Source organism: Salminus brasiliensis, chromosome 3 (assembly GCF_030463535.1).
Source record: "Salminus brasiliensis chromosome 3, fSalBra1.hap2, whole genome shotgun sequence".
Lineage (NCBI taxonomy): Eukaryota > Metazoa > Chordata > Actinopteri > Characiformes > Bryconidae > Salminus > Salminus brasiliensis.
The window spans coordinates 10,956,887-10,983,720 of record NC_132880.1 but is presented as its reverse complement, the minus strand read 5'-3'; the positions used below and the strand labels follow the sequence as shown (position 1 = coordinate 10,983,720).

General features: G+C 39.7%; 1 protein-coding gene across 1 annotated transcript; it reads left to right on the top strand.

The window, feature by feature from the left end:
* The first annotated feature begins 157 nt into the window (after window positions 1-157).
* On the top strand, window positions 158-26,382 carry LOC140551246 (cAMP-dependent protein kinase inhibitor alpha-like). Its single transcript, XM_072674638.1, has 3 exons — window positions 158-339; window positions 20,592-20,748; window positions 22,698-26,382. Exons 2-3 carry the CDS (start codon window positions 20,607-20,609, stop codon window positions 22,778-22,780), a joined length of 225 nt encoding a protein of 74 aa, XP_072530739.1. The 5' UTR covers window positions 158-339; window positions 20,592-20,606; the 3' UTR covers window positions 22,781-26,382.
* Window positions 26,383-26,834: the final 452 nt, after the last annotated feature.

The following is a 26,834-nucleotide window of genomic DNA, read 5'->3' as shown; positions in this document are numbered from 1 at the left end:
TCAGCTATCATCGAAACTCAGCGAGACGTAAAATCAGAGAAATTGCTCATCCCTATTAATAGCCTCACGGAGCTCGCGGGTCCTCCCCTCCCCCTCTACTTGGTAAAATTGGTACGGTCCTTCACTCATAGCTCACAGACACACGCTGGGAGAAGTAGAAGAGCGAGAGTGGACTCCAATGGAAGGAGCCCAGACGTGCCTACGGCCTGTGGAGAACTGTAAAGCTCAGTCGGTTGTCTCTTGGTGAACATGGTCCCTGGATAAAAAAAAAAAAAGAACAGAAAAGAGTCTCACGGATATTTGCGTTATCACCTGCTCGTGCTGCAGGCTCCCCTTTTGGTAAGTCAGTCTGAATCTGTGCGTTCTTTAGCGTCTGAAACTCCGACATGTCAGTCAGGTTCATAGACTGCCCAAGCCACGTTTATCAGGCTTTATCCAGTGTTTACGCCTGCAGTCTGTGTGAGTTATGGCTGTCACACATAGGCTACATATGCCCGGACACATGTCCCATCAGCCAGCAGTGTGGGTTGCGTGGTTCACGAGCGTATGTGAAAAACGTAAGCCTGTGTGTGCAGGATCTCACTGTATGTCGCGTTTGTAAGCATGTTAGTGACAGATTGCTTAGTTTATATTTGCTGTTAAGAGTTGATCACGACTGTCATTTGGAGTGATGTAGTGCTAGATAGCATTCAGCTGATGCGCAGCAGGTGGAAAATCTGTTGGACAAAAAAAAAGAGATGTAATTCCACGTGAGTAAGGACTTAGGGGTGTACCTGGCCTATGTTGGTTTCTTATTATCCTGCTAGATTTACTAGCATATTGTGGGCACCATCACTGAATACAGGATTACCACCTACAGTGTTGTGCAAAAGTTTGGGCATCTTTGGCTAAACTGCATTTTTGTAACTGAGAAGTAGTAAAACAGCCTTTGCTAATCAAACATAAAACAATATTTTCAGCAAATACAAAAGTACATCAGCATTTTTCATACCTTAGAAAAATGTAAATCATCAGTGTGGCCTGCTGGAAAAGTTTTGTCTGCCAGTAGAAGGCCTCTAGTTCAGAGATATTGCTGGATCACCTGGCATGCACAGCTTGCTTAAAGCCTGTGAATGATTTGCTTTATTTAGGGGTTGTAGAAACCATCCGATTTGTAGCTTTAGCCTCTAACATTTTCCGGTCATTTTTGGATTAAATTCTGCTCTCCACCAGTGCAGTATTGCCAGTGACACTGGCAACAACGCAACCCCAACACATGATAGATCCACACCGTGCTTTACTGTGTTCTTTTCAGGAAATTCAGTTCCTTTTTCCCCTCCTAATATACTTTTCCTGATTGTGGTCAGAGAGTTTTTGACTCACAGTTCCTCTAAACAGCCATTTGCACAAGAGCCTGTGTTTGGGTTGGGTTTGAGGAACTTGATGGCGGCTGACTGTTCCTAGTTACATTTATACTCCCATCAGTTACAATTAATGACCTGCCTCAGGCCTGATTTGCTATCCTCTCCTAAAAGCCTTTGCCATGCTTAGGGTGCCCAAACTTTTGCATATTATTTTGACGTGTTTTATTGATGTGTTAGTACTGTCCCCTTAAACACATACAAGTGCATGTGTAGTGGACAAATGCATTGGAACACACCTCCTAATCATTGAATCAGTGGTCATTCAGTTCCACTGCCACGTGTGAAAAATCAAGCTCCTCAATGCATGGTACTGTAATAGGATGCCACTGTCACTGTTAGTCAGTTGGTGAAGGTATTTCCTTCCTAGATATTCCACCATCAACTGTGAGTGAGTGGTATTATTGAAAAGTTCCAAAGCTGCTGTTAGAGCAGGAGGGAGGGGGGCAACTCCCTATTAATGCCTATGGATTTAGAATGGGAAGTCATAAACACTTCTGTAGGTGTAATATGTAGGTGTCCCAAAACAGTAATTCTGTATACCGCGGTATTTAGAAAGGTTGTATATAAGTCAGGACAATATTTCAAAATTACAACTTGTCTAATGTGTCACATATCTGTTCTGTGTCACTTTAGTACATGACCAAATCTAATCAAAGCTAATTTCCCCATGTACATTTAAGAGCGCCACGGGTGATGTTGGTGGAAAACAGGTAGGGGAAAAAACAAGCCCACCGTAGTTGCAAATTTAGCAATGTTGAGTTCAGCTGAAAAAAGAGCAAGTAAACCTGGATTAATCAGTCTGCTTAGTGTACCTGAAAACAGTGGAAACCACTCCTAAGATCATTCACTCGACTTTGTGCTCTCAGATATGAGGGTCTGTCCTCTAAACGGGTGTGATTTGAGGCTCAGTTGGAACAGTATTTGTGCTGAGGCCTGCTAGCTAACTTATCTAAGTCTAGATTTATCTGGCTACAAGTCCAAGCACAGCACATCTCATTTCGCCTTTCTGTTACTTCCAACAGCAGTCCCTCTCTCAGGCACAAGTTTTTATCATTAACACTGCAACACTGCACTGAGCTGTCTGATACTCGGTGGAGCTGTGGCTGAGCTAGCTCAGCAAAGGCCAGCTTAGTGAGAGGGCTCCATATCCAACACTACAGGGAAAACTTTAAATGCTGCTTTCTGTTTTTCAACAGCAGTTGCTCAATCATCAGTCGATCAAGTCATTTTTGTCATTAGCGATTGTACAGAAGCCTGTCCCCCAGCCTAGTAAATTCTAATATGTTAAATTGAGAAAAAAACAAACGTGCTCTGTTGCTCTAAATGTATTATTATTTAAATTGGGATTCCATGGTTAATTTAATGTTCCATTTAATTTCATGTAAAATGCCATTTGAAAGGGGAGTCCAAACATTTGTATATGACCGTATACTGTACTATATGTTCATATGGTCACAGACACCCCCTTTTAGTGAAATCAGCTGCATAAAAGTGCACCTATTTTCACACTGAGCTGTTGAACAGTGGAGCTGTGTTCTCAGGAGCGATGGGTCTCTCCAGTATCTTTCGGGATGAATTGGACAACCAGAGCTAATCATCAAGCTTCAGTGTCTGACCAAACTAATGCTCTTGTAGTAGAATTTAATTTTGTTATCACAGCAGGGTTTCATAGTCATGCTGTCACCTCTTACAATTGGCTGAAAGATAGCGTTATGAAACTTCCCTCAATATCATTCAGGCCTGCTGATGTGGTGGGTTTTGGTTAGTTTCTGAGTGACCTGACGTTTACTCTTTCAGCGTCCATATGCCTTTCATGGTCAGAGAACAAAACAACAGGCACATCATCCTACAATGCAGAATAGGTTACTGTATGCCACTATTCCTGGTGTATGCATCATTCACCACTCTCCTGTTGCATAAGCCTTTTCCTTCAAAAACGTCAGTGCATGCTTGCAGTGTAGCTGTCTGTGCTGTCAATGTTCCTGAGGCCTCTGTATTCTTAAAGGGCCTGCATCCTGTGCTTTTCTTGTGTTTTTCTTGTGTGTGTATGTTTTTTATTTTTCTTGATTATCTTTTGACAATTCAGTGAACCCCACCATTTCTAAAGCTTTTTTTTATGCCTCAGAATTAAACAGGCAATTTATGTTACTGTGCCTTTAAGACTGATGTAAATAAGCTCTATTCTGATTGGCTGCTCAGTATAGTGTTTGCTGTGACATCACACAACCGGCTACTTTTGCGTATTCAATTCCATAGATGGACCATATGATTTGGTGAATGAATGGAACATCGTTGACCATGTTCACATACTATGCTAAACTCTTAAAAAAAGTGAGAAAAATGTGGAAGTTTGAATTTCTCTTGATACCGGCCCTTTAATTGGGCCTCGTGCATGTCTGTATCACCCCAGATCATCAGCCTCTCACTGTTACATCTGTGTCCATCTTTACCCGGGAGGCCTCCGAGTTGTGCTTCTGAAGATGTGCAGGTGCCTCTGAAGCACACCAGGCCTGTCATTTTCATCAGCTTAAGTAGCTTAAGCCATCACTGTGTACATCATTCTCCTGTGGTTTATGCTCTCAAACTGGATCTTGAGACTAAATAAGCCAGTCTGCCTTGCTTTGTTGTGGTTTGATTCCAGAAACATATTGCTTGTTGGTACTGTAAGTACAAAGAGAGCATGAGGGCAGTGATGCTGTTTGGTTGCCCAGTTGATCCCAGCTCCTTGCCATGATTGCATAAGATGCTCCCAACAGCTCTGGGACAGAGGGGCATTCTGTGTAAGTCATCAGAAGAAGCCCACGCTCCATTTGCCTTTGTGAGGCTCTCCATGGAGGCCTCTTTGTTTACAGCTTCTTTGTGTTTATCTTGGAATTACAGGTCTATCTCCCTCTCCATCTCTCTCCTTCTCTCTCCTTTCCCATCTGTGGCTTTCTTTCTGTATTATTTGTTCTTGTAGTCCGTTTATTCAAATTCATTTGCTGAATGCAATGTTTTGCTTGTGTAGTCTCTGACCTTTTATCCTTGTATACCATCAGGTTGAGGCTAGCACATTTAATCGATAAATCTTTATATTAAAAGAGCAGTTATAGATTATGTGGTAATGTGTCTCCTAAATCAGTAGGCACTGAGTCTGAGGGTAAGTTTGCCTAATAACAGTTGAAATAGACAGTTTTCCCTGCCTGTTTGGAAACTACATAATATGTGTCTTACAAGCTGTCTTACATCTTATTTACTTTTTCTGTATGGAATCATCTAATCATTTATCAAAAAAGCAAACGTCCAGTGACACCCAAACTTCAGGTTCCTATAGTAGGTATGATGTTTTCTCCTAGGATTTCCTGATTTTTCCGACCCTTTTTAGTGTATGCTTCATTCTTCCTCCTCCAGACATGACCCTGATTCAAAAACACCCAAAACATTCCAGTTTTGTTTCCTCGCTCCACAGAGCAGAATCACCGAACTTTTGTGGAGCGAGGAAACAAAACTGAAATGTTTTGATCAGTAGTGTGTCTGGAGGAGGAAGAATGAAAAAGAAAATTCTATCAGAAAATGTTATGCCTTCTGTGAGAAGGCTGAAGCTTGGGTGTCATTACACCTGCCGACAGGATAAAGATCCCAGAAGATGATGTCATGTTTTGCAGCAAGGGTGCTTCAAGTACGAAAGATACTTGCTATGAAAGGGTTGAATAATTCTGAGAGTCATTAAAAGTAGCATTTTGTGTTGAATTTGGAGAAAGCACATATGTTAGTTGTGTTGAGCTATTGAAAGGGTTCGTGTTTGATTGGTTTATTGGAAACAGCTGAAAGTTTGTACATTTTGCAACAGGGGTTGATCACAATTGTATATGAACATGATCGTGCTCTCCTAGTGCAGTAATATTCTTTCATGGGTTCTTCTAACACTGCTTTGCTGATCACAAATTCTGACACCAAAGTTTCCAAGTGTATCTGTGCATGTCTTGCAGACATCCCATCATGGACTGCTGCTCTTCACCTAAATGACTATTTAAAATAACAGTTTAAAGACCTTAAGCAGGTCCTGTGTGTGTAAATATACATTTTCCACTTGATTTTATATTTTGTTTCCCTCAAAGAATTAGCCTCTGGCTACAGTAACATGTGGCCATAACCTTGTTTTCCTATGTGCAGTCCTTTCCCTACATGACCTCTTTAAATAAGTTCCTCTCAGTGGTCCTTATGACACATTACCACAATGTTTTTTCAATGTCATTTCAAATGGCCTGGTTGCACTCTAAGTTAATCACAGACACATAAAGTTCAAGTCCAAGTTTTTTTTTTTACACAGCACTTTAACCAACTGACGTTTTCATAAATCAGCTTTACAGAGATCTGAGTCCAAACCCTAAGTAAGGAAGCCAGTGGCGACAGTGGCAAAGAAAAACTCCTCCGAGTTTAAGGAAGAAACATTGAGAGGAACCAGTACTCAACAGGGGAACCTGTTGAAGCTTAAGTGGCTTAACTGCTGCTTCATCACAGGTGGTTGCTATGGTGTTGGTAAGTGGCTGCCAGATTAATGTTAGAAGTCTTATCAGTTAAAATTATTTATATGATTACCATGTTTCTATAAATATGTACAGAGTATGATTAGTCATGTTAGTAATAATGATTTGTTAATCTATACAAGGATCCTATCTTATCAGGGGATGAGTGGGGGTTTTTATGGCTCGGCCAGTGGGTGAATGGCAAGTGGTGGAGATGGTCTGAACAGCAGGCAGCAGAGACATCCAGCCCACATTGATCTTACACCAGCACCCACCCAGGCAGGAGGGGGCGGTTCAGATCAGCACAAGAAAAACACAGACATTAGATTGTGTTAGAGGTGACCAGACATGTGTTGTGGCTTTAGATTTTCTATATCTCTCTCTCCATTTCTCTCTGTCTGCCTCTTTCTATCCTTGTCTCCCTCCCTCCCTCTCTGTCTCTCTGCAGCTTCTAATTACACTGTCAAGATGGGGGGCTGTCTCTTCTGAAGAGACAAAAAGCCTTTTTAATTCATTAGAGCTCCCATCCACAGATCAATGGGTCAGTCTTTTAGTGTATTAGTGTTTAGGCATGTGTCCCCCAAGCCAGATAACCGCTGAGTGCCTTTGCTTTATGAATAGGACCTCTGTTGCATGTTGTTAAACAATCAAACCTGAGTCCTTATTTACTGAGAGGCCCAAAGGAAGGTCATGATGCTGATAGTAATCTCCCACTGAACATTGTTCTGTTTTGGTCTGCCAACCAAATCTAGAGTCTATGCTGTGAGTTGAGTTGAGTCTAGTTGTTTTGTGTGTAAATATTTGAGTGGTTAATTTTAGGTTAGTCTTATTTTATTTACATTACAGTGTACTAAATTGACATCAAATAGCTAGCCTTTTTTGTAGTGTGGGTTTTCTTTTTTCTTTTTTTTTCTTTTTTTTTTTTTGGAAGTTTGGCTGCCTTGATCTAGACCAAGCTAGAAAATACACTGTTACATTTTAGTCCTGGTTTGTTTTGTGTTTGCAATCAAAAAAGGTTCAAACGCATTTACTGAATGTATCTCTGTTTGAAGCTCTGGAATGTGAATTTAAAGCCAAGTCCAAGTCCATCCAAATATTCTGGCTGGAATTATGCAGTCTTTGGGGGGGAAAACAGCTATTAGCTTTGAGTAGTCAAGTCAAGTCAAATTTATTTGTATAGCGCTTTTTACAACTGTTGTTGTCACAAAGCAGCTTTACATAAATAGTAATTAGAAAAAAAGTGTGAAAAAGAGTGAGCAAGCCAACGGCGACAGTGGCAAGGAAAAACTCCCTCAGAGCTGGAGGAAGGAACCTTGGGAGGAACCAAGACTCACAAGGGGGACCCATCCTCCTCTGGTCAGAGCTATTTGAACATTATTGATAAAAATGACCAAACCAGATACAACAGATAATAATAAGTTAATAATGGAGATATTAATAGTGGCAGATAGTTACGAGTTCATTTAGATTTTAACATGGTAATTAAACAGGAAGCAACAGTAGGAGGATGTGCCGCTGGTCTGGTATGGGTGGTGGGTAGGTGGCAGCTGGTCTGACGCAGGTAGAGGGGACATTAGCGGGCAATGTTCCATCAGGTCGGGCTGGGTGGCCATTTACTCAGAGAAGGTAAAAAGAGAGTTAGTTCTGGGAGGATTTTATGGAGAGCAGAGAATGTTGAGAGGTATCATAGTGTTTCGGACAACTCCGGCAGGTCTGACTATAACAGCCTAATTAAAAGGAGAGAGCCAGAAGGTAACACAGACACAGACAACACCCTGAAATGCTCGCGTCCATCTATCTCCACCATCCACAAACCTAAGTGATCGCGTGTAAGCAAGGAGGCGAAGCATTCATTTCCAAAAGCTAAACTAAACAGATGAGTTTTCAGCTTAGATTTAAAGATTGAGACTGTGTCTGAGTCCCGAACATTATCTGGTTACATTAAGATTATTCCAGAGTTGGAGGGCTTTATAAGAAAAGGCTCTTCCCCCTGCTGAGGTTTTCTGAATTTTGGGAACGAGTAAGAAGCCAGCTCCCTGAGATTTAAGTAATCTTGATTAACCTAAGTAATCTTGATGTCTTCACCTGTCTCCTGTCACCTCTAGAACTCACAGTTGAGAATGGATCATGGATTGCACCATTTTTTTGGATCAGCAAAAAAGGGAACCTGTTGACACTACCTATCTGCTCTGTGTAAATTGAGGTGCTATTATTGATGCAGTCATTGCATGCACTGCTCTCTACACTACCCTACACTACAGATATTGCTGTCTTCTCTCAGACTCGTCCTCTCATAGAACAGTGTGACTGGTTTAAATGCACTCAAATAAACACAATGGGCAGTATTGAGGACAGCAAGTCAATAACGTAATTATTGCAACAGCCCTAGGTCTGAATCAAAATAGCAGTGCCTCTGACCACGGTCCAGACCAAGGAGCCAAATTTGGGCCGACCAAAAGAGGTGGTCTTTGTCCTAATCAGCAGAACCATGGTTCGGTTCATTTGCAGTGTAATTTTTTTTTTTCTGGATGGTTCAGACTTATAGAAAGCTGAGATTGGCTATTGTCTCCCATTATAAAAGTAGTCTCACAAATAAAAGTAGAAAAAGAACAAGAAAATAAGATGGCTGATTAAAACTAGGGCTGGGCAATATACAAAATCAGATGTATTTAAATTTATGTATTTAGTCTGTGATTACATGTAAATATTGTGGATAATGAAAATGTCTTTAAATATCGTATATTGTATTTTTACCATATCACAATATAGTATTTTTGCCATATCTCCCAGCCCTATTTGGAACACTTCATATTGTATCAAAATATTAGTGTGGTATAAACTATTACCAAGAACAGAGGGTAGCATAAGTGGCACAAGTTGTGCAGTTGCTCATCCTGCATTATTTTAAGTAAACACATGCACACTTTAAAATCAGTCATTCCACAAATGTTTAGACATCAGTTAGACGACAGCTAATGTTAAATTGCTCTGAATCAGGATGTGGACCATGGTGTTGAAATTGTAGCGCGCTCGCTAGGCTAGCTTTTTTTATGAGCTAGCTCAGCTAAAACTCCACCAGTATCAGACAGCTCAGTTCAGCGGTTGTTGAATGAAAGAATTTTAAAATGCTTTCCTTTTAATGCTACTGTTAACCTTTATAAATACAGCAGTATACGTTATTACTGTTATACTGCCCAAACCTAGTTATATCTTAAACATGGAGGCATGGACCAGTGAAAATGCTCACTACAAAAAAGGAAGATTTTTTGTTGTTTGCTGGCTGATGGAGCCTGCCTGTTAACTACAGGCATTAAAATCATTTATGAATACTGCAATACAGACACTAGTGTTACCGATGTTTATAACCATAAGTGTGTTGCTTACTATGTTGGCCTGCTTTGTTCACCTACATCAGTTAACACTTGAAAAATGTTTGAATGGATCCTTGTCCGAAACTGAAGAAACAAGTGTCTTTAGTTAGGCTAAAGACTGACCACAGGAGTATACATTTCATTTTAGAATGGGGCCACCATTGACATTGATGACCTTTTTGACAAAGTGGTCAGATCCCCCTGTTTGAGCATCTGTACAAGTTCTGGCAACAAAGACATGCTGGGAAACGCGGCCCATGCTGTTAGTAGCACCCATGCATCAATATTTTAGTCCTTGGCCTCTGCATGTGTGGGAGTAGGAAAGATTGTCACCCTTACCTCTTATACTTCTTTTCTTATCTCCTTCTCTGCCTCTCATTCCTTTCTTATTTTAGGTTTAGTATAAATATTCTGAAAAAGAAAAAAACTCAAAACACCCAGATAACATATTCTCAAATGGAATTATTGCTCTAGCAATGAAAATGGGGTGCTTACCTGATTATTAAAGGGCCCCTGTCATGGAAAACTGAATTTCTCTCACCTACTGAAACAATAATCTGATATCTGTCCTAAAGGTGCGTTAACCGGAGCAGCCTGTTTAATTCTAAGGGAAAAAATTAGTTTTTTTAAAATGGTTGGATTAAAATGAACTATGACACACAAACTACGTAAGTGGACTTGAGGAAATATGTTGGAAATGGGTCCTTTTAATAGAGAATAATTAGTGCTGTAGTTCAGTATTAGCATGCTTGAATACTAAGACAGGTTGGGATCACAGTCAGGCGAAGCGAGGTGAAGGACTCACTAACCCACTCACTACTATCAGCTAACTATGTTAGCAGGATGCTATCCCTAAGAGGTTTTCAGTGCAGAGTGAGAGTGCTGCTTAGTGTTTCTACCTAGTGTATAATTCACCCTTAATATGTCCTTATACTTCAAGATCAATATCCATTGAATGCTTACTACTAGATTTTGGAGCTTTGCTGTTAGGATTTGATTGCATTCAGCGACAAGTTAGTGAAGTCATGGATGATCACCACCGCACCTCATCCCCAAACTCATCCCAAAGGTACTGGATGGAGCACCATTCATCATTCCAGAGAACACTTTTCCACAGTTCCACTGCTCCACAGTACAATGTTGGGGGTCTTTATATCCCTCTAGCCCACGCCTGGCATTAGTGTGATGTTTCATCAGTAAAAGTTCAGTTCATGTAAGTTCTATTGCAACTCAACTAAACCATGTAAAGAAAAAAAAGGGCGCCATGCAGGTCCTGCAGACTCTCTCTTCCTAAGTGTAACCTGCCTTCTTACGACCATTGGTCATTGGTTTCACCAACCTATTCCTCTAAGCAGAAGTATTCTGGCCTTGCTTCAGCACCAATTAGCTGTTAGGTGTTTGCGTGGGAGATGCCACAGCTGTCTTAAACAGTTAAGAACAGATTTGCTCAAGCCAATTTAATTATGTGTTTATGTGCGTTAATTAATACTGTCTGAGTGTGAAATTGAGAAGTCACTAAATCAACAGTTTCATCTGTTTCATTCATTATTAAAAATAGTTTTCTCATTTTTGCAATTTAATTTTGCAATTGGACAGTTTATACAGAGATGTAGCCTCAGAGTGAGGGACCTACGCTAGTCTAAATCTGAGCACCTTCAGCAGCAGAGATCAACCAGCAGCAGCCTTCACTGATCCCTCTCTGTGTCAAAGAGCTTAGAGAGACAGACGGGGGCTGTGGGTGCATGCGTGTGTACACATGTGGATCGGCTGAGTTGAGGTCTGATGGTATTCTTCGTCTTCTTTACTTTCTCTTTTTATCTTCTTACTTCCTTCTCTCTCTGTCTCTGTCTCTTTTTCATCTGTCTTTCTCTCTACATTTCTTTCTTTATCCCTGTTCATATCTCTCTTGCTTCTTCTCTTCCTTCACTCTTTTGTCTCTTTTGTCTTGTTTCCTCATCTCTCTCCTTTCTTTTTCTTTATCTCTATCCTTACATTCTCTCTCTATTACACTCAATATTTTCCCCTTTCCCGTTTCTTCATCTCTCTCTCTCTCTCTCTCTCTCTCTCTCTCTCTCTCTCTCTCTCTCTCTCTCTCTCTCTCTCTCACAGACACTTCAAACTCTCCTGTCTCTTGCAGAGGTTTGAAGACACTAATTGCGGCGGCGAGCTTTTGTTCAGCTTTTACAATGTGACATTTCAAAAAGCTGTAATTATCCTATAACCACCTGCATAACGTGGCATTTAATTCTGTCGGCCTCAGACAGTAACCACATCTAAAACAAGGTGCTTTACATCGTTTAAACCTTCGCTAGTAACAATGCAGGGACACACGACAGGTTAAATTCATGTTTAAAATATTTGTAGTACTGAAGACCACTCCCCACACACCAATCGCAATGCCATGGTTACCATGGAAGCAAGGAAGAGGGAAAGAGCGAGCACGCAACAGAGGGGGCGGATAGGGGGAGGGGGGTCGGTTCAACACATGCACATGACAGTCTATAAATGGAAAGCAACTAATAACACCATTTTAGGTGGTTATTTTTAATAATAAAATTATAATAAAAAAATCATAATGATGATGATGATGATGATGATGATTATAATCATGGATATTACAAGATTCCTTATAGCAGTATTTATTTATTTATTTATTGGAAATATTATATTGATTTTACTTCTGAAGACAGACCTGTAGTCTGTCACATTCACCTGAACAGGCCCCTATTGTTGTTTAAAGGCAGTAGCATATCTACTTAACTCTCTGAATTCTAAGGGCATTTTCTCATTTTGGTCTTTAAAGGCACTTGCATGTAAGGCAAGGTGGGCAATACCCACATGTTTAAAAGTAGTGGAATGTATGAATAAAATAGTATATAAACTGCAAAAACAAAACCATAAAACACTCAAAACCATAGACAGACGCACAGACCCACCAATTACAGGTGAGACAGATGACTCCACCTTACCAGTCCACCAGTTAGACACCATGAGAGGCAGCCTTGTAACTCCAGGTTTGAGTCACGTACAATTTGTCAATGAGACGCAATCAAAAGGGCGGGTTCAGGAACTGTGAAACATCATATTTGACACCCATGAGTATTCGTAGACTCCAGAGGATTAACAAGTCCTTTACATTTATCTAGTTTATGCAGCTACAAAGAAATACCTGTGTGCATCTAAAGTGTGAACGTATTTCACACAGAAAAAATAAATATATATATGTATATATTTAATTTATATAATTTCTGCACTACTTTTGAGTCATTTTGTTAGGAAAAAGTTAACTTTTGCTAAAACTGCACTCATTGAGAATATTTTTTAAGAATATACTTTTTTTAATAAAAAAAACAGCATTATAAAAAATATTGTGAAATACTTGTTTTATTTATTTTGTTAGATTGTTGCACTTTATTTCTTTTACTTGAATTATTATTATTGTATTTTTTTTCATTATTTTGGATAATTTATTCCTAACACACACATTAGAGTAATCTTAACATTAGTCTTTAGATCGACTAATCTAAAAAAAATATTGTTTGATTATTCGATTAAAAATATTGTTAGGTGCAGCCCTAGGACCCACATGTAAAGGTAAAAAAGGTAAAAGTGCACGTATTTGTCACTGTACAGTGTACACTACAGCGAAATGTGTCCTCCGCATTTAACCCATCTGGTAGTGAGATGTGAGCTCTCTGTTCTTCATCTCATTGATTAGTTTCTCCACATGTAGTTTTAATGAGTTTAAATGTGCTTTAATGAAATAAGTTTACTATTTTAAAGCAAGACTAGCATTTTTAACATTTGTAGATACCTGCTAATCAAACATTTCTTCTACAAATGAGCGTACTAATGGGGAGTGATCCCACAATAATTCTAGAAAATGCTAATTAGCTGCTCCACAGCCCAGTGCTGGGGGTCTTTAGATCCCTATATTTGATGCTATATTGGCAGGGTTTTTGATTAAGATTAAACAAACTCTGTGTAAACTAATGCCTCTGTCAGCACCTTAAAGTAGTGGAATTCACTGATTTACTGAGGATGTCTGGTTACTTTTGGACATACATGGGCATGCATCATGGACTACATTTCCGTTACTGTAAATACTTAAATCAGTAGAAGACTATGTGATAGCAAAGACAGCTATACAGGTAAATGAATCCCTCATTTGACTGTGTAAGTCCTTTAGGAAAATGTAGCACTATAGAACATCTTTCTTCTGTAGAACCTAGCTTTCAGGACGAGGACTATTCTACACTCTTCACAGATGCCGTATTTCACACATCATCTGGAATTAGTGCTTAGCTGCTAGCACAGTGGAACACCCATCTCTCCATCTCACACGCTTCCTGTCAGGTTGTTGAAACACCAACTAAAGAGGGTGTCTCTAAAGCCTGCAGTCTAAAGCCAGGCTGAGAGCACTAGTCTTTAGATCTCTCTGATTGTGTGTTTGTTACTCACAGTATCGCAATATAAATTTGTAAATTTCCCCACTGCGGGACTAATAAAGGATTATCTTATCTTAATATATTGAACCATAATCCTTGTATTGTGATATGTAAGGGTTTGATTGAATTTTTGCAGTTTCCCTGTTCCACAGCTCAGAGCTATCCCTCTGTTTCTTTACTTTATTATTTCTCTAGCCCTTTTGCATGGTGAATTTAGACTTGTGTGGGGTGGCTCCAGAGGATACATTCCATTGGTAATGCTTTCCTGTGGAGAGTATGTGTGTGTGCACTTAAAAACAGCCAAGTGTTTGTCAACCCAGCACTGGGTCACTAAACAAAACACATACTGGGTTAAACAAACTCAGCATCGCTGACCTGTATAAATAACCCGGCAGGCTGACAGATTCACAAGCATGGCAGAGACGTTCAGGACCTTGGACAGGGTCCTTACACATACAGGACACTGAGCAAAAAGGAGTGTCTCAGCCCAGTGGAAAGTGGATGTCTGATCTGTGTCTGATCTCCAGGACATAAACAATGAGTAAAACCCAGAGTAAACAGTCCGGTCAGAATGAACGAGAAGAGGACAATTAGACATTCTTTGCACGGTTTGCATGGTTATGGGTACAAAATGTTAGGTCATGTTGCTGAGGTACTGTCACAGGGCTGGGTAGATTGTCTGCTCCGGGCACTGGGTTAGTGACTGTGCTAGGTTAGTAATTTAGTTAGGCTAATGTAAGCCAACTGCAAAAACTCATTACACAAATACCATTTATTTCTACTAAATGACCTGATATTCAGCTATGAATTATCAGAAATCATACATGGTGCTATTTAGCAGTGCATCCAACCTGAAGTAAGTAACCACATGGTAACTTCACATGACGACCGTAAGTTTGAGAGACAAAATGTGCTGCACAGTGCTTTGTTTTGTAATGCTTAGTTTGTATTTAGTAACAACTTTATTAACACAATAGTAACAGTCGGCTGAAGTCTACTTTAACAATTAGCATTTTGTTTTCGTTAATCTGTTAATAGAAAGCAACCATAGTGTCTTATTGTCTGCTTGGCTGTAATGTCTGTGAATTTTAGCATTAGTAGAGTGGAGAGCAGAGGATAAAAAATGGAAAACATTTGGACTTCATAGCAAACTAACATTAGCTAATGTTATGGATGCCAGGTTTTCAGTAGTGATGTTAGGGTGTGATTAGACCAGAATACCCAGCACTTTAACAGTACCCCAGCAACATGACCTAACGTTTTGTACAAACTTCCCACAATCAGTTGTGCAGCAGTTTATTCTACATGTTCTCATTCATTCTAACCTGTCACTTACGTAATGTTACGTAATATGAAGAGTCTTATTTGGAATTTGTTCAATTTAAAAGGACAAAAAATCCACACACATTGCCTTCAGCTGCCTGCTCTGTTTACTCAAGAGCAGCGCAGGAAGGAAGGGAGAACGGGGGATCTTTTACACAAACAGGCTCGAATACAGGCAGACATGGACAAACACTGTTGTGAGTCCCAGAAAATTTCAAAATCATTTTTTCACGAAATATCAGCATATTCCAGATTTAAATTCCCCGTCACCATTTTTAAAAGCCACAGCTTTGCTATTTCTGCCGTTTTTCGTCGATAGAGAGAGATGAGAGCTGAGCTATTTGGTTGGAGACTTGCACCTGTGATTAAGGAGACAGCTGAAATCGAGGGGATTATGCAAAATGTATGTATGTCTTTATCAAGCTAACAAAAAGTTAGCTTGCATCCCTAGTGTTCATAATACTTATAGACTCGCACCTAAAAAGTTTGCAGGATTATTGTGTTCTCTCGCTGAACAGTTCGGACAAAGTTTAGACCCTATGCCGGAATGGACATTCTGATTGGTTAAATATTCAGAGTTAAACTGTTTGTTGTCCCGCCCCCAGCTGAAATGGAGATTCTGATTGATTATGCTTGAGTTTGACCGTCTCTCTGTCCATGCCAAAAGGTCAGTGTCAGTGCCATTTAGGGAGAGTTGAGTTCTTTTAAGAAGTGGCTAAACTCAAAGCAGTAGTCTGAATTTATTTGGCAGGCTGGATTAGAACCTTTATTAGGTTGTATGTTTGACACTGCTGCTGTAATGTAATCCTTGGATTCCCTTAACCAAACCCAAATTCTCCCAAACAACTGCACTCATGATTGTATAGATGATCAGCTGATTGGCTCAAGGTTTTGGTGTGTGAACCAGAACATGTGGCTCCATGCCTAGTAGCAATTTAATCTTTGTACCTAGAACCACATGTCCAGACCAGAACCGTTTAGAAATTTATATTTTCAGGAGTGTATTCAATGGGTTATTGTTATATTTCTTGAAGCAAGAATACTTACCGCTGTGTGATGGTCCAGAGTGTGCGGTGGGCTGGGTCTCCTTGCCCCTGAGCTGTCACCCGTGCAGCACTATGCTAATAACGGCCACAGCAGCTGCAGAAGCACTGCATGCTAATTGCAGCTTGTCTTCTTGGATGGGCGAGACACAAAGAAGGTCTGACACGCCCTAAGCAAAATAGAAATAGAAATAGATGTCTTCACTGTTCATCCTCATTCAAAGCACATGCAAATGCACTCAATGGGTAATATGTTGTAGGCCAGACTCCTTGTTTGTATACATTACCATTTTGTTCTTTACTAGTATGGACACCTTGAATATTGCATTAAAATAAGCATGTTTAAATTGAGTCACTCCACTTAAGACAAGCATATAAGAGCAGAAGTATACACCTACCTACATATACCTAACATCACATCACCAACATATTTAGCTGATATCCTTCCAATACAGATACTCATTTATACCAGCTCAAAGACACTATATGGACAAAATACCTTTACATTACATCTACAGGAGCTTTCATGGTTATCCATTCTAAATCCATTGGCATTAATATGGTGTTTGACCCTCCTTTGCAGCTCTAACAGCTTTCACTCTTCTGTTAAGGCTTTCTACAAGGTTTTGGAGTGTGTCTGTGGGAATATTTGCCCATTCATCCAGAAGAGCATATGTAAGTTTAGACACTGATGACATCTCAACAGTGTTTGATGGGGTTGCGGTCCAGGCTCTGTGTGGGCCAGTCAAGTTGTTCCACACCAACCTTGCCCAACCATGCTCTTATGGACCTTGCTTTATGCCCTGGGGCACAGTCAGTCTTTCCCAAACTGTTAAATTGAGGTCTGACACTACTGTGGCCATGCCTACTGAGTGACAAAAAGATGTTGAGTGTTAATGCAGCAAAAAAACAAAACAAGAAAGAGACGCTGTGTAATTGGCTGTACAAACAGATTCAGCAGGAATTCAGAGCTGTCATTTTACAGACTGCTAAAAGCTAAAGAGAATAGAAACTAATAGATTGCTGCAGTTCACAGAAACTGGTGGGATCCAGGCACCAAAACACGTAAGAGTTTGGAAAAGTGCTCTGAAAACAGGTGGGAAAAAAAAAATTAGCGACCAAGTTCAAGTAAGAAAGAAAGCAAGTAAACCTGGATGAACCAGTCTACTAAATGAGCATGAATACAGTCAAAAACACTCCCATCCTCCCACTCCCATCTTCTAAACAGGTGTGATTTGAGAAACAGTTAGCTGGATGTTCCTGGCTTCACATTGATGCCCGATGTTTTTTTGGATGGATTGGTCATTGGCACCCTATTGCAGTACCATGCTGGAATTCAGTGATTTCTTCCACTGATTTCAAACACTGATTCTTTACTAATGTGTGTAAAGGCAGACTGCATGACTAGGGGCTTAATTTTATACACCTGTGGCAGTGGGCCTAAACGCCTAAAGTTAAAAGAAGTCATAGAAGTGGTTGCTTTAAGAATTGTCTATTAGAAGATTCTTTAGGGAGTGGTTGTTGTTTTAAGAGGGTTGACATGTGCAGACACAAACACACACAAAGGTTTGCCCTTCAGATACAGACTAAATGAACTTTCATAGTAGGGGGGCTAGATGGTGCAGACTAACAGATGGCTCGCTTGTAGCTCTGATTTAACATTAGACAGTGTTTGTGTGTGTCAGGGTCTTCTTTCATTATTAATCAATTCATGGCAAGACAAAACATTTTGCCACATTTTCAAACAAAAATAGCTCAATGCAAACAGCAAATGTCCATTAATCCATATCACACAATCACACTGTACAATCTGGAGTTGTAACAGTGTGGATATCTTGAAAACTGCAAGATACCAGGCAAAATCTATAAGAAGAAGAAGCATATTAATAAAAAAACGTAGTTAATATTTTATGTACCATAATAACACATGGTACAATGCTACATTATAATAACAGCAGCGGTGCAGAGATTACATTTTACATGGGGTAGTAAAGGCACAGCACTTATGGTGAGTTGAGACGTTTTGAAAATGGAAACGCATATAGGGCCAATTAACTGTGCAGCTTAATGGGCTACAATTGAGTTGGGCAGTAAAATGATTTATTCATCTTGTGATAACTTACATGCATATTATGGATATCACCCATATTAGTGCCCATACAAGTAGTTCTGGTGAAAGGTCTGTCCCCCCTTTTGGTCTACTTATCTGGTCCAGGGGGGTTGGCAGTCAGTGCTTTGCATCGGACCTGGTGACCTTATATGCATGTAAGGCTTCTCCAGCACATACAGTGGCAGTGGTTTTCTGTGAACATTGTGCAGGCTGTGCCTGTGTCAAGAATAAAGAGGATACTTTTGAACATGTAGTGTATGTGTAATGCAGACAGCAAGATGCTGAAAATTTTAGTATTTTTTGTTTTTGTGTGTGTCTGACTTTGATAGAATAGAAGCAGAGAGAAAATGGGAGGTGCCACAGGTTACCATAGAAACAGTCTTCCTAGCTCTCCCTCTACTTGTTTGTTTGTGCACTCACACGTGAGCACATGCACTTCTTGTTGTAGTTTATACTGTATTTACATATTTTATTTGATTCATGTTTGTGTGTTTACTTGTACACTCTGATTAAGCCCATAGCAAAATCTTCAATTTGTGTGAAAATCAATGCTGAAAACAAAATGTATAGATATTAATTGTATATTAAGGATTTGCATGTATCATCCATCCTTGCATGCCAAATCCATCCCATCACTTATTCTGGCAGAACCCTCATCACCCAGCATCCACTGTCTCCATGACAACAGACACTCTTTGCCTCTACAATAGCTCTTTTGCTATTTTCTATTTAAAGAAGGAGCCCAAGTGTGTGCGTGTTCATGTGTGCGTGCGTGTGTGCGTGTGTGCGTATACAGTGAGGTACAACATGCCATACACAGGTTTGGAACAGCTGACACAAATGTAAACACAAAGTAAACCTGTGTTTCATTGGAGCTTGATTTGGAGTCTTCAGCATCTGCAACTGGAAGAACTTAAAAGACTGTAGAGAAGGCTTGTTTGGTTTAAGTAAACACACTGCCCTCTAGTGGACTTTGTAAATTTGTGTCAGTACCAGCTCTTCAATTTAAATGTATCAGTGATTAAACAGATGTTCTCAACTTGTAATAAAGTGATCTTTGCTGGAAGTAAGAATGGTTGTAAAGTTGTAACTTAGGAAAAAAATCTCAAATCTTATTTTAGCTATTAGCACTCGCTCGCTCACTCTTTGGTTTTCTGTGCTTGTTTCATTCTCTGTTTCACGCATATATCGCTCTCTCTGGCTCTAGTCTCTCGCTCTTTCTCTTCGGTACTGTTTTCCATCACTCTTCTTCTCTTGCTTTGATTCTAGTCTGTTCTTTGTACCCCTCTGTTTGTCTCTCTCTCTTTTTCTATTTATTCACTCCTCTCATGTCTGTTTTCTATCTTTCTCTAGTCCAGGTTTGTTCTCTGTATCTCACTCTCTCCCTCTGATCCTAGTCTATTCTCTGTCTCTTACTTTCTCTCTCAATTCAGTTTGATTTGGGGTGTTTCATAGAAAAAAGAACAGAAGAACAGTTCAAACAAATAACAGCTTAAGTGTAAAGTGAACAGCAGCACTCCGTGTTAGGGCAGTTTCTCTGGATCAGAGATATTTGTAGATTGTTGTAGATTTTTGTATAAAATTGTTGGTGGGTGAGTGTTTTAGGGGCAGTCTGTCAGGAACTGCCTGTTCAGTTCTATTCAGTTCTATTCAGTTGGCATGCTCTGTTTTCCTGAGGAACCTCTTGTGCCAGGCACTGTACTCCAGGACTCCGGTACGACAGTGTACTGCTGCTTTAGGGCCAGATAAATTTCACTCTGTGATTTTGTCACATCTGAGTTTCCCAGTAGGTCCGGAATATGTATCTGAAGTGAGCGACAAATTACATTAGTATTCTTCTAATTTTAAGATTTTTCTAGTTAGAAAAACTTAAAATTAAGACATTTCTTGCACCTATTCTTGACACATGCCTTTGTTTGCATATACAAACAGCTTGTAAAAGAATCATAGAAAAATGCATCAGCAATAGAATGTGACACACTGGAGCAGCTGTGCCTGAGCTCGCAGTCACCTTGCTAAGTGCCAGGCATCAGCTAGAAGGGTATAAAGCCCCCGGCACTAGGCCGTGTAGAAGTGGAACGGTGTTCTTTGGAGTGATAGAGCTCCATCCACCATCCTGACCTCACTAATGTTCTTGTGGCTGAATGCAATTAAATCCTAACAGCAACGTTCCAGCATCTAGTGCGTCTTCTCAGAAGAGTAGAGGCTGTTACAATGGAGTTTTTCCTTCTTTGCTGCAGTAAGTGGTGTTGGAAGAGCAAGTGTCTAAAAAAACAAATTTGGACAGAATGTAAAGTGTAATTAAGCTAAAATAAAACCAACTATAAAGGTAAATAAAGAAAAGTAATTAATTAATAAACTCCATCTTTCCCTCTCTCTCTCTCTCAGGGCAGAGCTGGTGACATGACTGAGGTGGAACCGGTTCTGGACTTTGCCTCATCCGGCAGGTCCGGACGCAGGAACGCTCTGCCAGACATTCTCGGCTCTCCAGCTGGGGTCAACCCATCTGACCTCCCGCTTAAACTGGCGGAGCTGTCCCTCACTGGTTAGTCTGTGGTTACATGCTGCTCTCTCTCTTTCCCAGGCTGGGTCTGAATATTGGTCTTAAATGACACTAAATAATCTGTGAGTCAGTCTCAGAGTTAGCTCTGCCAGTATAATCAATGAGCTCATAAGATACACGTTAGACAAAATCAAGCAGACAAGACAGGACCAGAATTTTATTTAATTATTTAAATACGACCTTCATAGAGGCAGTGCGAAAAGAATGAGAACTGGATTCATTTGGAAAACAGTGTACAGACTGAAACTGATATGTTGCTTTTTTTTTTCCATCAGAGAACTTTATATCTCTTTTGCTAAGATCTAGGGCTGATCTAATCAATCAATCATTCATTATAAAGACTGACAAATCTGTACGTTTCTGTGTTTTTTTTTTTGTTTTTTTTTTTGGTATGTATGAGCATTTTGTGGTCTGACCTGTATTCTCAAAAGCCATTACATTACTTTATTTACACACAGCAGGGAGTTTCCCCATGAGCAGGTCATATAAACCCATGGTTCCAGTAGGGTTGCTTGTGAATCCAATAATTGCCTGCCATCAGCAGCCCGAGCCCAGGAGAGCGCACTTGGCTTTGCTCTCTCAGCATGGGTAGATGGCGTTCTCTCTTTCCCCACCCCAGTGTGATGCTGGCTGGCATAGGTCTCTGCTAGCTGATGCTTCAGAGCTGGGTACCCAGCACTTTGCTGGGAGCGTGTTGGTTGTTGGGTGACGTTGAATTGGCAGCAGTTTGAAAAGAGCCTGTGTCTGGTTGCACATTTATTGGAGGAGGCATGTGTCTGTCCCCAGCCTTCTAGTGTTGTGAGCATTACATATGATAGGGGAGAGTACTAACAAGTGTATTCAGTAATTGGCTATCTAAAACCAGGGAGGAAAATTGGGTAAAAAAGAAATGTGAACCCAATAGAAGTAAAAGAAGCCAGACAATTACATTTCTAATTCAAAAGCAGTCTAACATATGAAGCAGGACCACAACCTGTGTAGACATGCTCTCATTTATCTTTTTATCTTAAGCATAAAAGGTAAAATACTCAGTTAAGTAAATAAAAATAAACATATTAATCTGTACATTTTGCTTACAAGCACTGACAGCCAGCTGTACCATTCCACAGTGCAATTGCTTGTGTGAAGGTCTAACGTGTGCTAGATTTAGCAGTTACAGTGCTGAGGTAGTGCGTGTAAATCCACCCTTAGGCTGGTTAAAGTAAAACATCAAATGTGTTAGAAGGAAGCAGTGATAATCCTGCCAGAGCTGTACCTTCTCAGCTGTTTGTTATTTTCTGTTATTATAATATGTCACCATTTCTAAAAAGGTGTGGGCTTGTATTCAGACCAGAATTAATATCATATACAGCTTATTTTAAACACTGGAATACATTTGTTTAGTCAGAGCAGCAATATGCATTGATTGTAGTCTGGAATATCCATATGCATTCATTTGCTTGCACAAAAAGGTAGTTTAATGACAAAATCTTTTTTTAACTTTTTTAACATTTTTAACTACATCTTCTCATTCTCCCTTATTACCTCATTAGTATTCATTAGTATTGTGCTATATAGAGAGAGACTTTAGTTTAGACTTTTTAGTTTACCATGTTGCGGTAGAAACACAAGTGATTTTGGACACTTCCTCATCATCATCCGTCAAAACTGGTCACATAAGCAAACAAAAATCTTTCAGCTTTAAATTCTAAATCACTAAAAACATAGTTCTCACAGCAATGCTCCAAAATTTAGTAGAAAGCCTTACCTAGAGACAGTTACTCCAATAAAAGCAGGATAATGAATGAGCAGGTGTTCCAATATTTTCCAATACATACAGTAAATTACACAGTATACTCTTTGTATAGATTTCTATGTGATAAGGAGGAGTGTAGTATCTGTGTAGTATCTCTGTCCTACATTTCCCTCTCTCATGTTCACTCTCTGCACAGATGGACCAGGAGGAGCTCAATCCCCCTCGTCTGAGGAAGCTCCCCTGCCCTCAGAAAGCTCTGAAGGAAAGGACGGATCATAGACACCTCTGAAACCCTGCCCCAACATGGGAGGCACTGACGTACAGGAAGAAGTGAAAGAGCGAGAGAGGCAAAGGCAGATGGATATAGAGAGACAGAGCAAAGGAGAAACTGAGAAGTGGCAATCCGATTAGTCAAGAGCTGTAATGCTAGGATTGAGCTTGGGTGTCAGCAAGTCTCTGCAGGCATGGCTTTTGGCCTTTTTGACACAGGCCGGACTTCAGAACGCCCTGAAGCAGAGGCACTATAATCTACAAGAGAGTGAGTCGCCGTACGCATTAAAAGTTTTTTTCGGAAATTTTGGAAAGGAAAGAAAAGGAAAGGAAGAAGAATGGCTATGAATTTTTTTTTATTATTTGATTCAGTCCCTACAAGCATTACTATTGGTTTCTTGTAATGTTTCTCAACACTGGCGTTCTGTGCGACACCTGAAAAAACAGATCATCTAGTCTGTGATACATTCCAGTTCAGTTTAAGAAGAGAGATGCATGATTAGACACAGTGGTGCACAAAGTACAAAACTACTGTTGTAAATCATTACTTATAATGTATCAGTACAAAAGTGCTTGCTTTAAATTTATTTTAAATGGCCCATATCTTAGAAAAATTAATTTTGAAATAGTTTAGTAGGTAATCATATGGTCTATACTGTCCATATATGGGAAACTAAGCTACAAAAACTGTAGTTTTTATCATGTCACTGCCTAGCCCCAATAAATAATGCAACATAAATAACGGTAATGCTCAATGTAGTTGTACCTTCTGATACTTAAATATACATTTAAAAGCAAGTAGAAACCCTTGTGGAAACAAACAGTGGATGTTTACATTTACTGAAGTAATATTTTCCAAGAGTATTTCTGCTTTTACTCAGGTACTAAACTTGCATACTTTGTCCACACCTGTTTAGATACATGAGTCTCTTAGAAAAGGAGGATACTGATGATAATTTTGTCTGGATGAAAATTTACCAGTAAAATATTGTAGGTAGAATGTGTTCTCTTAATATCTCATGAGACTAATGGGAAATGTCTATGATTTCATATATGTCAAAGTACTGCCAAATCAGTTCTGTCAGTAAATTCCTGAGGTTGGATTTTAATGGAAACTCTGCCAGCTACACTGTATGTGGAAAGTAATCAGACACCATAATTACAAAGAAGACACCAAGCATCGGTCGAACACCATTTAATATCCCTTGGCATCTACTATGCACTGCAGATTTCAGATTTTTTGTTATATTGAAACAATGCCTCTTTAACCATTGTTTTTGTTCTTAATTTGAATGGATGGCCATGTACATTATACCCCTTCTGGGAACTCTTTAATCTCAACACATTCACATTCTTTACACAAACATGTTTTTCATTTGATTTTCTTGATCCGTAAATGTATGGAAACATACTCTTTGATTAAGAGATTTAAAACATTTGCTATACAAATTGGTCATAAAATGATCAATTCATGATAAAATCATGAGGTCACTAGCAAATAAGTTTCTGCTGCCATCCCTTCAGCAGCAAAAATCTGTTCCGGGCACCTTTAACATATTTCCAAAGTCATATTAAAGTCTTTTCAGTCCATTTAAAAACACCATCTGCCCTTGTGTGAAGATACCAAGATGAATTAACCAGTAGTAATCATTCAACATTTAAACTGGAAGTCTAAAAGAATTGCTGATATACGTTTATACTTCTTTCTATATGAGGTCTGAGAGTTCCACATATTAAATACTTATGATATCCACATATTGGATACTGTCTGTGACCTCCACATATTTGATATTCCTGTCTGTAAGGTCTAGGAATTCCACCTACTAAACAAAGCTGTCTATTAGGTACATGAGTTCCACCTACTGGACAATGCTGTCTATGAGTTCCAGTTGTTACAGACAGACTATTCTGTCTATGAGGTCTAGGAATTCCACCAACTACACAGTGTTGTCTGTGAGGTCCATGATTTTCTCCTACTAGACAGTGCTATCTGTGAGGTCCATAAGTTCCACCTACTAGACAATGCTGTTTATGAGGTCTAGGAAATCCACCTAGTAAACAAAGCAGTCTATGAGGTACATGAGTCCCACCTACTGGACAGTGCTGTCTATAAGGTCAATGAGTTTTACGTATTAGATAATCCGGTTTAGGAGTTCCACCTGCTAGACAATGCTGTTTATGAGGTCTAGGAATTCCACCTAGTAAACAAAGCAGTCTATGAGGTACATGAGTCCCACCTACTGGACAGTGCTGTCTATAAGGTCAATGAGTTTTACGTATTAGACAATCCGGTTTAGGAGTTCCACCTGCTAGACAATGCTGTTTATGAGGTCTAGGAATTCCACCTAGTAAACAAAGCTGTCTATAAGGTACATGAGTTCCACCTATTGGACAGTGCAATCTATGAGGTTTACGTATTAGATACATTTTGAGGTCCACCTATTGGTTAAATACCTCTGTCTATGAGCTTCACCTATTAGGGAATACTGTCTGTGAAGTCCACCTATTCTGTACTCCTGTCTGTGGGGCTTGCTTATTAGATACTTTTAGCTGTGTGGTCAATCCATCAGCTCAATTACAAAGCGTAATCTGTGGTTATCCGCCTTCTACTTTATTCCATGTCAGTTCCAGGCTCACTGTTGACCAGATAGTATTTTGGGTGGTGGATCATTCTCAACACAGCAGGCAAATCAACATGGTCATGGCATCAGTCACCCACATGGTAACTTTACCTTGCTAGCATACAATTTAAAGATTGTAGCCCTGTTAATAAGATCTGTTGATGCAAAATCTGCACTAGCCATTCTCTAGTCCTACATCAGCAATCAGTGTAGGCAGTGCGCCCCTCTCAAAATGGCAATAATTTTGAGATACACTCCCAGTGGCACCACATGCACTGCTATGCCAATGCTTATGCTGTTGTGCTGAGAATACTGTACCGCCAAAATCATCTCAGGTCAGAAGTCATCTTCAGGTGGTCACTTTCCACTAGTGACTTAAACACTAGTTTAAAAATGTTTCATCAATTCTTTTTTACGGTCTATGCACAGGAATCAAAAACTTTGATTACATTAACTTAAGTCAAAAGTTCAAAACATGGTTTCCACCCTATCATGAGTGCCACTTGCCTATGTGGTCAGCATACGCTAAGGCAATTGGTGTCGGACAACGAGATGACACACCAGCCTCGCCAGCAATGTGTCGCATCCACAAGCACTCTCTCGCCTTCTGTCTTTCAGCAGCTTGTCAGAATCTTCTTGTGAGTCTCAGTGATTAGCGCATCACTGGATGTGTGAATTGAGACAAACGCAGTATACACGAGTGCACTTCAGCCAGCAGGCACAGGCACATTATGATGATGACTGAAGTGAGTGATAGTTTACATTTTTTTTAAGTTTATTTGCATTAACAGTTGATGTGTTGGGCCTTCACTAAAATATTGCAAATAATTATGTTGAGTTTCACTGTTGTTTGTGATTCAGTTGTTTTTTGTGATTATTCACTAATAAGAAACATTCTCCTTTTTTCAGAATGTGCTTTTTATGTCCAGTCACAGTGGAAGCGAGGGTTATATTGTTTGTTTTGATTTTATTAATATGTGTGTGTCTGATTCTGCCTATTGATTTGTTTGAGTCAAGTAGGCTAAAGCCATAATAAACACCACATTTTATAATGATTCTGTTTCCATGTTTTATTTATTATTCATTAGGGGATAGGGGGTGCACACTAATAAAGGATAAAATGTAATATGGACTTTTAAATAGTATATGTAGTTAAAAACTTGAACATGCTTTTGGTCATGTATATGTGTTGCCATAGCAACATCATCTGTGAATCTGAACAATTTCAGACTGATATCCCTGCTGATAAATCCAGCTCAAGACAAACTTTTGCTGGTAGCTGGTTTCAGATGGCCTAGGTGGTTGAAAATCTGGTTATCCAAGCGAAAACTTATCCTATGCTGGTGAGCTGGCTGGTTAACAAGCTCTTGACCGGCATAGTGTATGTTTAATTTGATTTTGGCATGCCTGGTAATGCTGTTCATGCTCCATCATGACCAGCA

Coding starts and splice junctions, on each gene's coding strand:
- LOC140551246 (XM_072674638.1), top strand. CDS start 20,607: ATGACTGAGGTGGAACCGGTTCTGGACTTTGCCTCATCCGGCAGGTCC. Junction 20,749..22,697: donor GGCGGAGCTGTCCCTCACTG/GTTAGTCTGTGG, acceptor CTCTCTGCACAG/ATGGACCAGGAGGAGCTCAA.